Below are 15,497 nucleotides of genomic sequence, written 5' to 3'. Positions count from 1 at the left end.
CGCTATAGCGCACAATTTATACAGCATGGGAAAGTTGGTAACACTATCACGTACAATTTATAAATACTGTGGAGAAAAGCGATGGCGGACCTGCCCTCCCAGAATTTTCTGTTGCAGAGAATGGGCTGTATGCCCGGCTGGATTGACAGAGCATTTATGGAGGGGTTTCTCTGCTGCATGGCATTCTGGGAAGTCAGGTCCGCCATCGCTTTTCCCTCCACAGTCTTTATAAATTATTTACTATAACGCTACCAATTTTCCCCACTCTGTTTAAAAATTGTCCGCTATTGCTATTTACTTCTTCTCTCCTGCTGCAACTTTCCCATCGCAAAATTTGTACCTTCATTTTAATTTTTTTCTTCCTTTATGTTCCTGCACTCACACAACCATTTGGGTCATTTCAATCCCACAATGCAATTACCCGTTTCACACTTGCCTGATTGCAATGTCAGTGTCTGCAGACACTGGGGATTGTACTAGGGGTCGAGACTGTCACTTCCTGGTGTGAGATGGCATCATATGACTCCAGTGTTGAGCTGATTTTGCTTTCACATGAAACCCTTTAAAGGCCGAGTGACGGTTAATTCCTGGGATCACTTGCAAGTGTGAAAGGGGCTTTAGTTAGTTGTGGGCTGGTACAGGGTCACACATTTCTAGAGAACCATTGTTTTCAGAGAAGAGAGTTCATTCTCAAAGTTGACGTGTCTGGGAAAGACAGAGTGAATGGATTTGAAGTGATTCTTGATTATTCAATAAGAACTGCTAAGGAAGCCACCTGTTTTTTTTTAAACTAAATAATTTAAGGCCTCTTAAACAAGATAAATGAAACAGAGCTATGTGAGTGATATACTTTGGAACAGGAGTGAGGTAATCTTTCGGAGTCGTGTCGTCTACAAGACAGAATTATGAAGATCACATGGCTTATAAGAAACTGGAATTGGCAACTGTTTAAAATTCCAGTATCAAAATGAGAGTCAAAGAAATCAGTTCAGTTTGGAGTTCACAGAAGTCATAACCCTGTGACATATAGGGGTTGAAACCTTGTGAAAGACAGGGTTGAGTTACAGTAACCAGAATTGGTGCTGTTGTGTGTTACTCCTGGAGAAAGGGGAACACAGAATCAGTGGATTTTGAAATAAGAAAGACATTTCATTGTCTCTTTGGAAAAGAGGACAGATTTCAACTGGGTCTACTTTTGTATGGCCACATTTGTTTACCCTTATCTGGGTTTGTGAATTCATCATGGAAGAAAATAGCCACACTATGAGTAATGAGGCCTGAAGATATGATGTTTAAAAGCACTTTATAATTATTTCTGAATGAAGAATTTTCTGAATCTAAGACTAAAATTATGCTGAACTTTTAAAGATTGACTTTTCAGAGTGGGATTTTAATTATACACACATTTAAATTTGTGCATAGTGGGGTTAAATTTAGAGTTAAGTAAGTTTACAGATAAGTAAGAAATGTTATTTTATTGACAGTTTAATAAAAACTATTATTTTGAATTTAACCCTTGAAAAGGGCTGTTCATTCATAACAGGAGAAGTTGTTTTTAAGCCTGGTGTTCGAGTTTCCTCCCCCCCCACCCCACCAAACTGGACAGAGAAGAGAGAGCGCCTGAGCTGTGATGGGTCCTCAGTATGCTGACTGCATTGGAGGGGGTGAGTCTGTGATATAAATGGAGTCCATGGAGGAGAGGGATGTTTGTTTAACAATCTGAGAAAGTAGAGGCATTGGTGTGCTTCCGTGACTCGCGCTAATGTGATTGGTCCAGGTCCTGATCATTAGAAAGATTAATTCCCAAGAGCATTTCACTTCACCACCATTGATATGGATAAGAAGTCAGTCTCTGTCCCCTCTCCTGAAGTCAGTGATCATCTCCTTCATCTTATTGACATAGTGAGAGAGAAGTTTTATTTTAACCTTCGCAACCTGCCACTGGTATTTTACTCTCCTTCTGGTTTTCTGTTTCATTGTCAATTGATACCCAGCCTATGGCTGTGAATAATTAAGAGCCTGAGAGAAAAAGTAAAAGAGCAAATATTTTGGTGCCTCACTCTGTGCTGACCATCGACACAAATTATACTTCTCCTATTTCATTCCTCTTAACTATGCCCTCACTATCTTATTCTCTTATCACTGACATGCACCAAGGGTAACTTTCAGTGATCAATTAATCTATCAACCAACCTTTCTTTGGCTTGTGGGAAGAAACTGGGACACTTGGACAAAACCCTCACAGAGTTACAAACTCCACACAGCCCCAAGGTCAGGATTGAACCTGGGTCAGGAACCACGGCTAAATGCTGTGCTGTCAGGAATAAACAATAAATAATGGTCCTGTCAACACCTCAATAAACAAAATCAATAAAATCAGAAGGTATCAGAAATACTCAGCAGGCATCCTCCTAGAGCAGGAAATAATCTCAGGTCCATAGCCATGCACCCAAACTGAGTAAATGATTGTTGCACACTTACCATTCTGCAAAGATCTGGGAGAACTCCAGTGAGCTGTTAGCAACAGGAGAGATGAAGTAGAAAGGGACATTGGAGAGACCAGCTGAATCGATGTACTGGTACAGACATTCCAACAAGTCGTATATTACACCGGAAGGATAGCATGGAATCAGGACGTTACCACCACTTCGAATAGTCACAGCTGAAAGTAAAGATGATTACATATACACTGACAGCAAAAATAGGGCACCAAACATACACCGTGATTAAAGTGAAAAAGCAATGCTGGAGAAACTCAGCAGTGTACTTTATATAGCAAAGAAAGATATAACCAGTGTTTTGGGCTTGGAGGCTCTCAAGGTATGAACAAAATTACTTGGAATTATAAACCAGAAATCTTCAGCCACTGAAAAAGTAGTCAAACTCAATGTCCAAAAATGTGAAATTTTAAGAAACATTTTAAAGAAGGAGTAGGAGGTAGAAGATTTTCGAAGCCCAACAGATGAAATGGCTGCCAACAGGTCAGAAATCGAGAAGAGTTAAACTGTCGAAATCCATGACACTATAGGCAAATTGGGTGAGCTTGGGCTGCATGGACAAGTTGGGCTGAATGGCCTGTTTCCATGCTGCAGAACTCCATGACCCTAGAGATCCAGAAAGCTTGGAGATGGTAGAGGCAGGTAGTTGGGATGGGAGTTCCAAAATCAGACACTGTGAATAAGGGATGATTATAAACAAGTTCAAAAAAACCCCAAAATGGTTAGAACATAGAATTTATTGTCACATGAAATGGTGGAGGTGAGGAGTATAATTGTCTTAAACACTGTGGTGGCCAAGGCAATGAGGATCAGCATAACGGAAGTAAGTTCTGTTCAGATCCGATTAAGTATGATGAACAACATGGACCATGCAGACAAATGGGGCAAGAGCAGCATGGACAAGGTGGGATGATGGGCCTTTTCCCATACTCTATGACCATGAGTTGGTGCTAAGTATTCTAGTAACATTATTTCTATAGCCAAGTGGTCAATGCGGACTGAAATATTTAGACTGAAAGTATTAAAAAGAAATTACAGTGCAGCCACAAAATAAAATACTTCAAATCCAGCGTCACAGACACTAACTTTCTGATACATTACCTAAGTTACTGCAGAATTCTCCCAGCATGCCATCAGGATTAGCAGTAGGGATTTGAGTCAGTCCAGTCAGGATAAGGACATCACTATTTTTCAACGAAGTCTGCTCCATGGGCTATAAAGAAAAATACTTTTTTTTAAAAACAAATTTTTTTTTCAACAGACAGAACTTTGGCCTGAAGTACATTGTTCCCAGATCTGCCTGAGCTCAGTAGTCACCTGCCTTTGGACAGAGAAAAATGGGGCATATTCGAATGTAATGACCACATATCCAGATTCATTAGCTATCTAAGCTATCATCGAGATTGAGTGATCGTGAACTACAAACACAAGAATAAAACATGCAAAAACTGCATTTAAACTTAACGAATCAAATCCGATAGAAAGATATCGTAAAAAACACAAAAATGCTAGAGGAACTCAGCAGTGTCTATGGGTGGTAAATATTTATAATCAATATTTCAGTCCTGAGCTCTTCGAGGTATGAGGAAATAAAGCAGGCAGGCGTCTGAATTAAAAGGCTGGGGCAGGAGAGCAGTAAGGACAGGTGAAGGAGCACAGACCAACAGACAAACAGTGTTATTTGGACATGGATAGGAAGGTAGGAGAGGAAAGGTGAGAAAGTGGAGGGGGTGAGTCTGTGAATGCAGAGCTGGAGGAAAGGAATCAGAGGGAAAGGGGGAGGGCAGAGAGCAAGCGCAAGAGAGCGTGTTAGAGGAATGGAGAAATAAAGATTGGAGACAGGGAGAGATTGGTGGGGGGGGGTGGTGGTGTTGTGGAAGACTAACAGAAACAGGAGGATGTTAACGCCAGACAGAATATGAGGTGTTATTTCTCCATGAGACCATGGACAGACATGTCTGCATGGAAATGAGGTGGGAAATTGAAATGGGCCATCACTAGGAGATCCCTACTATTGCAGCAGACAAAATTAAGGTGCAGAAAGCAGCGATCTCCCAGTCTGCATCCAGTATCACCAATGTAGAGGAGACCACAACGGGAGCACTAGAGGTAGTACATCACCCCTGCTGATTAAAAGTGAAGTGTTGCTTCACCTGGAAGATCTATTTGGGGCCTCAAATGGTGGTGAGGGAGGAGGTGTGGGTGCAAGTGAAGTACCTCCTGCAGTTACAGGGGTAGGTGTCAAGTGGGCGATTGGTGAGGAGGGAGGAATGGAGAGCGTAGTCACTGCAGAAAGTGGAGAGAGGAAGATGTATCTGGTCAGATGACCACATAGTAGGTGGTGGAAATGGTGGAAGATGATATGTTGGATGCCAAGGCTGGTTGAGTTCTAGGTAAGGACAAGGGAAATTCTGTTCTTCGGTGCATAGTGGGCCAGGGCAGATGTCCAGATAATGGAGGTATGCGGGTGAGGGTTGAACTATTAGCGGGAAAGAAATATTTTCTGAAGAAGGAGGATGGAAGATCTCATCTGAGGCTACCTATGTTTCCCTGTTGGATTTCAAGAATCAGAATCTATTGTGATGAACAAGTCATGAAATTCAGTGTTTTGCAGCAGCCTCAGAATGTAAACATTCTTATGACATTATGATAAAAAATAATAGTGCACAAAACATAAGGCAGTGTCTGTGGTTCATTGATCATTCAGGAATCTGATGGCAATGGGGAAGAAGCTGTCCTTATGCCACTGAATGCTCATCTTTAGGCTCCTGTACCTTTTTCCAGATGGTAGCAGAGTGAAGAGGGCATGGCCTGGGTGGTGAGGGTCTCTGAGGATAGAGGTTGCTTTTTTAAGACACCGCCTCATGTAGATCTCCTCAATGTAGTGGTCTGGTGCTTGTGATGTCGCAGGCCGAGTTAACAACCCTCTGGAGTTGGCGCCTCCATACCTCGCAGTAATGCCACCAGCCAGAATGCTCTCCACGGTACACCTGTAGAGGTTTACGAGGGTCTTTGGTGACATACCGCACCTCCTCAGACACCTTACAAAGTATAGCCGCTGGTGAGCCTTCTTTGTGATTGCATCAACATGGAGGCTCAAGGACAAATCTTGAAGAGGTTGACACCAAGGAATTTGAAGTACTTAACCCTCTCCTCTACTGAGCTCTTATCCACCATTACTGGGCCATTATTCCACAGGAGCAAAAGGTCATTCTCTGAGCCATTTAAGGAATCCTGAGCGGGCATTGGCCTAATTATTGACAGCAGATCCAAGCAGATGTTAAATTTAAAAACTATTTGAGAAAACATGATATAAATTTGGCTTAATTTGGACATTATTAAATTTAAATATTCTATAATTTTATTTAAAGATGCTATTGATTCCTCTCAATGATTCAGACTGTCATCTTATTGGGAAGAGTAGTTTGTCTTATTGTTTAGTCATGGACCACAATACTAATGACTGAGCATGGGATGGGAGCCGAAAGACTGACAGATCTTAGTCAGACTCCAAGGATATTCCGAGAGACAAAAGGGTCATGTTCCTGATTGCATTTTCACTTTATTTATTCACAATTATCTTTAATCTCTAATTCATTGTACCATTGTTTTATGCTGTTGCAGCACCAGCGGCCTGTGTTCAAATCTGGCTCTGTCTGTAGGAGTTTGTAGGTTCTCCCCATGTATACATGGGTTTTCTCCACCATTCAACACATACAGAGGGGTGTAGATCAATTGGGTGTAATTGGGCGGCACGGGCTGGTGGGCCGGAAGGGCCTGTTCCCGTGCTGAATGTCTAAGTTTAAATTTAAATTATTTGTTTTCCTTTTCTAACAAAAGAAAATACTTTCCTTTCTAACAATTTCTACCTTTGGAAATACAGGAATTGTAGATTCTGCTATTTCCAGAAAACAGAAGCTGGGGGGTCTCAGCAGGTCAGGCAGCCGTGGAGAGAAATAGACAGCCAATATTTCTGATTGGGACCCTTTGGCAAAACTACCTATTTCACACCAATTTATCTTTATCAGCCTTTTATTTCTCCAAATACAACCCAATCCTGTTATCAGTTAATTTATTAATTGGTCCGAATGCAGATTTGTGGGTCTTTACTACCTGAGAGAGGTTCTCAGGACCATGATATAAATGGGCTTGCTTACAAACCTGAGCCTTTTTACTGCATACCTAAGTGTCAGCATCTTCAGCTCTTTCTCCATCATGCCTTTTTAAAATATTTTATGTATATATATATATATATATATATATAGTTTTAATAGTTAGTGTAGCAGTTAGTAGGATGCTGTTATAGCGCCAGCGACCATAGTTCGAATCCGGCGCTATCTATAAGGAGTTTGTACATTCCCTCCGTGACTGTACAAAGTGCAGGGAGGAAAGTTTAGGGAAGACATCAGGGGTTACTTTTTTTAAATATACACAGAAAATTGTGGCTGCCTGAAATGCCTTGCCAGGGGTGGAGGTGGAAGCTGAAACACTAGGGGCATTTAAGAGACTTTGAGACAGGCACATGGATGAAAGAAAAATAGAGGACTGTCTAAGGTAGGAAAGATTTCAGGTGTTTTTTGGAGGGAATATAAATTGGCACGACATTAAGGGTAAAAAGGCCTATACTGTCCTGTAGTGTTCTATGTCTACATGGGTTTCTGCTCCAGTTTCCTCCCACTCTTCAAAATGTACAGGGGCTGTAGGTTAATTTAGATGTAAATGGGCAGCATGGGTTTAAATGGCTGGAAATGGCTTCAACTGTATTATAAATAAAAATTAAAAATTTAAAATATTCTAACGTTTTCCTCTGCTTGGGATTAATTGCAAATCGTGAACTAATATGAGATTTCACTTATGGTAACAAAGCAACACAAATGCAAGTTGGTGTTGGTTGAGAAGATGTTCTGCTATTAATGGTTAAGGTGAGGTCAAGAATGGTTGGGACCTGTCAAATATAACATTCTTTGAAGAAGTATGGAAAACTTACCACAGTGCTAAAAGAGTGTAGATTCATCTTTAGTTGTTAACAGTTACCTGTGGATGAGTGGTGAGTAAAGAGGACCCTGAGACATAGGCCACTTTTTCATAGTGTGACTGGATGATCCAATTCGAGCTCCCCAGACAGTAACCTGAGCTGAGTGGAGTGATCTGTACTGCACCAAAGAGTTCCTGATAGATCACAGAAAAACAGAAGTATTTAACCAACAGTATACTGGGGAGATTAAAAATATCAATTGCACTTCAAAATTAAAAATTCTCTGCGTACATCCCCCACCCCCCCCCCCCTCCCAACACACAAAATCCGTAAGCCATGGAGCAGGTGAGGGACAGGATAGTGAGCACTGGCAAGCAATTCTACCAAAAGAGTTTCACAATACTGTATCCTCATTTCAAATCCACATGCATGTATGTTCCAGTATATACCATTAGATATTGAACAATAAATTGATATAAAGTGATTTTTAAAATTCAAATCCTGGAGCTAATTGTATCACCTCTTCTGGCTCTGAGATCAGCTGATAGGCACAGATGACTTAAACATAGAAAACAGATGCAGGAGTAGGCTATTTGGCCCTTCAAGTCTACACTGCCATTCTATATGTTCATGGCTGATCAGTACAGGTACACGATCCTTTATCCGAACATTTAAAATCCGGAAAGCTCAAAAATCCGGCAAGTGGGGAGAGAGGTGGCAGAGCGAGTTGGGCGGGTGAGGGACTGGCGGTTGGGGGACCAACGCTGGGGGGAGGCAGCCGGGTGGCCGAGGGACCACATTAAAAGTAAAAGATTGTGAGAGATAAAATTGGACCCCTTGTAGATAGTGAGGTTAGGCTGAGTGAGAAGTCTGAGGAAATGGGGGAAATTTTGAATGATTTCTTTGCCTCGGTATTCACTAGGAAAAAAAATGTTGAACCAGTTGAAGTAAAGAAAAATAGTGGGGAGGTCATGAGGCATATAAGGATAACCAAGGAGGTAGTGATGGCTGTGTTAAAAAAGATAAAGGTGGATAAATCTCCTGGACCGGACAAAATATTCCCTAGGATACTCAGGGAGGCTAGTGGACAGTTAGTGGGGCCATTAACAGAGATATTTAGGATGTTACTGGCCATGGGGGTGGTGCCAAAGGATTGGAGGGTGGCGCATGTGGTTTCTCTGTTTAAGAAAGGGTCCAAAAGCAAACCTGGGAATTATAGGCCTGTAAGTCTGATGTCTGTGGTGGGCAAGTTGATGGAAAGTGTTCTGAGGGATGCTGTTTACAAATTTTTGGAGGTAAGGGATTGATAGGGAGTAATCAGCATGGTTTTGTCAGGGGTAGATCATGCTTGACAAACCTGATTGAGTTCTTCGAGGGGGTTACAAAAAAGGTTGATGAAGGGAAAGCTGTGGATGTTGTCTATTTGGACTTTAGTAAAGCTTTTGACAAAGTTCCCCACAGGAGGTTAGGAAAAAAGGTGGAGGCATTAGGTGTAAATAAAGAGGTAGTGAAATGGATTCAGCAGTGGTTGGATGGGAGGTGTCAGAGAGTAGTGGTAGAAAATTGTTTGTCCAATTGGAGGCCGGTGACTAGTGGAGTTCCTCAGGGTTCGGTCCTGGGTCCACTATTATTTGTTATATATATTAACGATCTGGATGTCGGGATGGAGAATTGGATAAGAAAGTTTGCGGATGATACAAAGATTGGTGGTGTTGTGGACAGTGAGGTAGAATACCGTAGATTAAAAGGTGATTTAGGAAGGCTGGAGGTGTGGGCTGAGAAATGGCTGATGGAATTTAATACAGATAAATGTGAGGTGCTACATTTTGGAAAGGCAAATTTAAATAGGTCATATACATTGAATGGCAGACAATTGAGGAGTGCAGAGCCACAAAGGGATTTAGGAGTTATGGTAAATAGTACCCTCAGGCTGATACTCAGGTAGATGGTGTGGTGAAGAAGGCATTTGGAATGTTGGCCTTCATAAGTCGGAGTATTGAATTCAAGAGTAGGGAGGTTATGATGAAATTGTACAAGACATTGGTGAGGCCAAATTTGGAGTACTGTGTACAGTTTTGGTCACCAAATTATAGGAAAGATATAAACAAAATAGAGAGAGTGCAGAGAAGGTTCACGAGAATGTTGACAAGATTTCAGGGTCTGAGTTCCAGGGAAAGGTTGTGCAGACTGGGGCTTTTTTCTCTGGAGCGTAGAAGATTGAGAGGGGACTTGATCGAGGTGTTTAAGATTTTAAAAGGGACAGACAGAGTAAATGTGGATAGGCTTTTTCAATTAAGAGTGGGGGAGATTCAAACTAGAGGACATGGTTTAAGATTGAAGGGGGAAAATTGTAAGGGGAACATGGGGGGAAATTTCTTTACGCAGAGGGTGGTGGGGATGTGGAATGAGCTTCCTGCAGACGTGGTCGAGGCGGGATCATTGGTTACATTTAAGGAAAGACTGGATCGTTACATGGATAGGAGGGGACTAGAGGGGTACGGACCAGGTGCTGGTCAGAGTGACTAGGAGGGTGGGGATTTGCGACGGCATGGACTAGTAGGGCCGAACTGTGCTGTAAGTGGTTATATGGTAATATGGTTGGGGGAGACTGTCAGGCGACTGGAAGGGAGCACAATTCGGGTGGACTTTCCGAAATTCGGAACACACTGTCCCCCAACGGTACTGGATAAAGGATTGTGTACCTGTACCCGGTTCCTGCCTTCTCCCCATATCCCCTAATCCCCTTAGCCACAAGGGCCAAATCTAACCTACTCTTAAATATTGACAAGGAACGGCCTCAGCTACTTCCTGTGGCAAAGAATTCCACAGATCCACCAACAGTCCTAAAAAACTTCCCCCTTATCCTTAAACTGTGACCCTTGGTTCATTCCAATTCTGAACAGAACTATTTCTAGATGTAACCTATATCCAGGTGAAAAGTAATTCAGTCTGCTGCAGAAAAAAAAGTTATGACAACCCATATCTATTGATTTTTTTTTACTCAAAACTGGAATGGTGTAATTGCAGCCCGAAAAATTTATATGCAGTTCCATTTCAAGGCTATCATAATGTATAATGCAATAGGAGCCAAAGACAGAATGCGTACAAGTTTAAAATATCGACTGATTTAAAACGCTCTCTCCAACCATCTGCAGCTGGTTCATCAATGACCTTCCTTCCAAGTCAGAAGTAGGATGTTCACTGATAATTGTACGATGTTTAGCAACATTCCTGATCCCTCAGAAAATGAAGCAGTCTATATCCAAATGCAGCAAGACCTGGAAAATATCCAGGCCTGGGCTGATAGGTGGCAAGCAACATTCACACCACAAGTGCTGAGCAATGATGAGATTCAACAAGAGAAAAATCCAAACTCACCACCTGAGTTTCAATACACATTAAGGAACTGTAGAAGAGCAGGAAGGAATGGGATGTGCTTAGACTCGTTCTCAGCCTGGAACGTCCTATGTGCCTAATAATTGCAATTGATGTGTTGAGTCGAGGAATAGCTACAGAGGAACTGACTGAAAGTACTTGTAAAACTGCTTCACGAACATTATGTGCATAACAGACATGAATTATGAGTACAATGGCTCCAGAGATATTGCTGGAGCCGTCCTGATTATGGCCTGCTGGGCTGATCAAGACCAATTAGGTGTTCAAGACCGATATAGGACATGCCTGCAGCTTGAGGTTACTGCGAACCCCTAATCAATGGGAGTCTGGCCAAAATATGCAAGTGTACCTGACATCAGACCTTGTTCGGGGCTTACTTGGTTATAGATATCAAAGCTTGATGAGAAGATTCTGTATATCATTGAGCCATGCAAGCTTGTGAATAAAGGGTGCATGGTTTGAAGTTAATCGGGTCTGAAGTTATTCCGTAGGTCTGAAACGAGAAGAGGACAGAGCTCCACACCATCACAGAATCTCCCCACTATCAATATCCTGAGGGTTACCACTGACCAGAAACTGAACTAGAGTAGCCATATGCAGTATGGCTGCAATAGCAGGTCAGAAGCTAGCGAGTAACTCCCCTGCTAACACATGGCCCGCTCAACACCTACAAGCTATTGGAATTCTTTGAGGAAGTGACAAGCAGGCTGGATAAGGGAGAAACAGTGGATGTTGTGCATTTGGATTTTTAGAAGGCATTTGACAAGGTGCCGCAAATGAGGCTACTGAACAAGAGCCTACGGTAAAACAATGGTTAGAACAATGAATGATTGGCAGGAAGAAGAGTTGGAATAAAATGACAATATTCTGATTGGCTAGTGGTGTTCCACAGGGGTCAGTGTTGGGCATGCTTCTTTTCATGTTGTACATTTAGAGTAATATTAATCTGTGGCTGCCTGCCACCACGGAGATCAAGCCAGTACATCGCGCGGCGCACGCGGTAGTAAACAGCAGTATAACACACTGTAACATGTCCCCTAACACGGCGAACCGGCGCGGTTGAAAGCTGGAGCAGAACAAGACCAGCAGCCCTAAAATGGCGGTGGCCAAGCTGCCCAGCTAACAGATCAATAACAGGGTGGGGACTAAGGGTATTCACATGCAAGAATGTTCCCGCCCGCTATTGTTATTCATGCAGCTGATGTTCAGCCGCAGGAACTGCAACTATATAAAAGAAGCCTTTCCAGCCTCAATAAATCTCAGAGCTTAACCTTTGACGAGAGTATGTTTCTTTGTAGCAGTTGGCTACAAATAAACAATTATATAACACAATCTAATTTAACTAACATATCTAAGCTTAACTAAATTTATATACAATTATCTAACTTAAACTGTAATTATGTGTGAATATATAAATATGTGTGGAATACCCCAAACCACTACACCTCAAGGCTCAATTCTTGAAAGGCAATTCTAAGTTCAAAGTTCAGAAATTTGTTGACGATACATGGGATTGAAATTGATGCGACACGCAGGCCTTAAATGGTTGAGGCACGCACTTAGATGGAAGGAGCAGTTCATGAAGTGGGTGAGGTACCAGGGTGACTGAAGGTTGATTAACTCACGAAAACCCTTATTTCAGATGCTTCAGAGAAATGTCCTTTTTCTGCAGTTAGAACTCTTTTTGCAGGTCAGTCAAGTAGAGTACAGTATTTCGTCTGCAAATTTAGAACCCTTTTATTGGGTCAGTCGAGTAGAGTGCAGTATTTCGTCTGCAAATTTAGAACCCCATTTATTGGGTCAGTCGAGTAGAGTGCAGTATTTCGTCTGCAAATTTAGAACCCTTTTATTGGGTCAGTCGAGTAGAGTGCAGTATTTCGTCTGCAAATTTAGAACCCTTTTATTGGGTCAGTCGAGTAGAGTGCAGTATTTCGTCTGCAAATTTAGAACCCTTTTATTGGGTCAGTCGAGTAGAGTGCAGTATTTCGTCTGCAAATTTAGAACCCTTTTATTGGGTCAGTCGAGTAGAGTGCAGTATTTCGTCTGCAAATTTAGAACCCTTTTATTGGGTCAGTCGAGTAGAGTGCAGTATTTCGTCTGCAAATTTAGAACCCTTTTATTGGGTCAGTCGAGTAGAGTGCAGTATTTCGTCTGCAAATTTAGAACCCTTTTATTGGGTCAGTCGAGTAGAGTGCAGTATTTCGTCTGCAAATTTAGAACCCTTTTATTGGGTCAGTCGAGTAGAGTGCAGTATTTCGTCTGCAAATTTAGAACCCTTTTATTGGGTCAGTCGAGTAGAGTGCAGTATTTCTTCTGCAACTTTTAAAACCTTTTTTGGGGGTCAGAAAAAGTGGTTTCTCATCCCTCAGTAAGTAAAATGAGGAAATCTAATTCTGTCGATAACTACACAATGAGGCCAATTGGGTTTTTCAATCCCACAAAAGAAGGCCGAAGAGATATTTCTGTTTTGCTGCCTTTTTAAAATAGCCTCTTGAACCAAAGTGTCACTGCCTTTTCAGTAAGCTGGTCACATGGTCTCTGCTTCAGGGCTTCTCCCCTTCACTGTCTGAAGCCTGCAGCCCTTTTCACAGGCACTTCCCAAAACCTGCAAAGTTTGTTTAAATCTTGTCTTAAAGGGATAGTCCCACACAAATACAATGAACTGGAAAATTGGACGAACGTCACAAAGGCAGGTGGATGCAATGGATTTGGCACCTGCTGCCCCGCCGATTTTTACCCCCCACCACCGACATCGAAACTTTCCAACGTCACCAAAGTTCCCAGTGTTGGAACCACGGGGTTAAGTAATCCTGGAAAATATGCCTATGTACTATTCATTATGGATTCATTAATCCATTACTATGTAACAATTTACTATTTACTTCAATTAGACTGTTTAAGGGAAATATTAATGCAATTAAGGAACAGCCACAGTGTGTAGAAAAGTTGGCTGATTATAGTATGTGTAGAATTTGCTGCCTCCAAATACAAAGAGAGAGAATACTTTCATCCCCAAGGTTACACTGCTCATTGTAAAGCACAAGACCGGAGAGAAGACATCAAAAACACACATGGGAGTAACAGGATAGCAGATAGGAGAAGTTAGACAGGATGAGGTTGGAGGAACTAGAGGGACAGTGATTTATTCTGAAACAGGCCAGGGACAGGAAGATAAGTGTATTGCAAGGATAAGTGATAAGAGTACCATGACTGAGAATGTCAGAGACAAATAAAATAAATAAACCACTTGCATAGGAATGAGGAGTCATAAGGGTACATGGAAGGTGTTGATTAAAACAACAGAATGTTCTGGCCTTGGGGATTAAGATAGGAGGTCTACACCATAGATCATTGCAGAGCAGGAAATTGCTTGATATAAATCTTAGGCAAGGAGCCTATCAAAGAAAGCCAACTTTTGTTCAATGTAACAATGTTGATCTATATAAACAGAAGGGACTGGACGGTCAGAGTCAGTCTTGGGGAATAGCTCACCGAACAGGTGACCTGTGAACTAACGACTGAACCAGAGCTCTGTTAAGCATTATTCTTGTGCTATGTAATAATTTGATTGTGAAAGCGAAATAAATAAATAAATAAATAGAAATTAAAAAGACTAAGGCAGGTGGAGGAGCAGGCAGTGCAGAGGAAGCACAAAGGCTGCAGAAGGACTTTGACAGATTAGAAGAATGGGCAGAGAAGTGACAAATAAAATATAATGTCAGAAAATGTATTGCCATGCACTTCGGTGGGAAAAAAAATAAATGAACAGACTTTCTTTTAAAATTGGGAGTAAATGGAAAATACTTAGATGCAAAGGGACCTGGGGGGAGGAGGGGGGGGGGGCATCCTCTCGCACAATAGCCCAAAGGTATATTTCAGATCTATTGAGACAGTGGCGAAGGAGTGGCATGGCTGACATAGCGGTTAGTGCAATGCCTTTACACCACCAACTATTGGGACATGGGTTTGAATCCTGCGCTATCTGTAAGGAGTTTGTACGTTGCCCCTGTTTTCCCTAGGAGTTTCAGTTGCCTCCCACCCTTCAAAAACGTATCGGGGTGTAGGTAAATTGGGTGTAAATTAGGCAGCCTGGACTTGTGGGCTGAAATGGCCTGTTACCGCGCTGTATGCCTATAAAAGAAGACAACTGCAATGCTGCCATTCATATCAAGAGGAATACATACAAGAGCAGGGATGTGATGTTGAGGCCTTATAAGGCACTGGCGAGACCCCTCTTGGAATATTGCGAGTAGTATTTGGTTCCTCATTTAAGAAAAGATGTGCTGATGTTGGAGAGCACTCACAGGAGGTTCACTAGGATGGTTCCAGAAATGAAAGGGTTATCATGAAAAGAGCATTTGACAGTTCTTGGACTAATTAGGAGGTGGCAGATGAAATACAATGTTGAAAAGTGGACAGAAATTGATAGCAAACAATTATTTAGATGGGGATAAAATTCAAAATTCCGAGGAGCAAAGGGTCTTGGGAGTTCTCGTGCAGGATCCCCTAAAGGTTAACCTCCAGGTTGAGTTGGTGGTGAAGAAGGTGAATGCAATGGAGCATTCATTTCTAGAGGGATAGCCTACAAGAGCAGGAATGTAGTGTTGAGACTCTTTAAGGTACTGGTG

General features: G+C 42.0%; 1 protein-coding gene across 2 annotated transcripts in view; it reads right to left on the bottom strand.

Annotated features, from left to right (window-relative positions):
• The window catches only part of ints9 (integrator complex subunit 9), a 98,011-nt gene that overhangs the window by 32,601 nt on the left and 49,913 nt on the right, over positions 1 to 15,497 (bottom strand). For both annotated transcript variants that reach the window (XM_069930785.1, XM_069930786.1), the window contains exons 8-10: positions 7,533 to 7,667; positions 3,600 to 3,711; positions 2,482 to 2,662 (exon numbers count right to left, since the gene is read on the bottom strand). In XM_069930785.1, the coding sequence (XP_069786886.1) occupies positions 2,482 to 2,662; positions 3,600 to 3,711; positions 7,533 to 7,667 (428 nt within the window). The remainder of the gene's footprint in view (positions 1 to 2,481; positions 2,663 to 3,599; positions 3,712 to 7,532; positions 7,668 to 15,497) is intronic.

This window comes from Narcine bancroftii, chromosome 4, assembly GCF_036971445.1.
Source record: "Narcine bancroftii isolate sNarBan1 chromosome 4, sNarBan1.hap1, whole genome shotgun sequence".
NCBI lineage: Eukaryota > Metazoa > Chordata > Chondrichthyes > Torpediniformes > Narcinidae > Narcine > Narcine bancroftii.
Note: the sequence above shows the minus strand (reverse complement) of the source record. Positions and strands in the feature narration are given on the sequence as shown.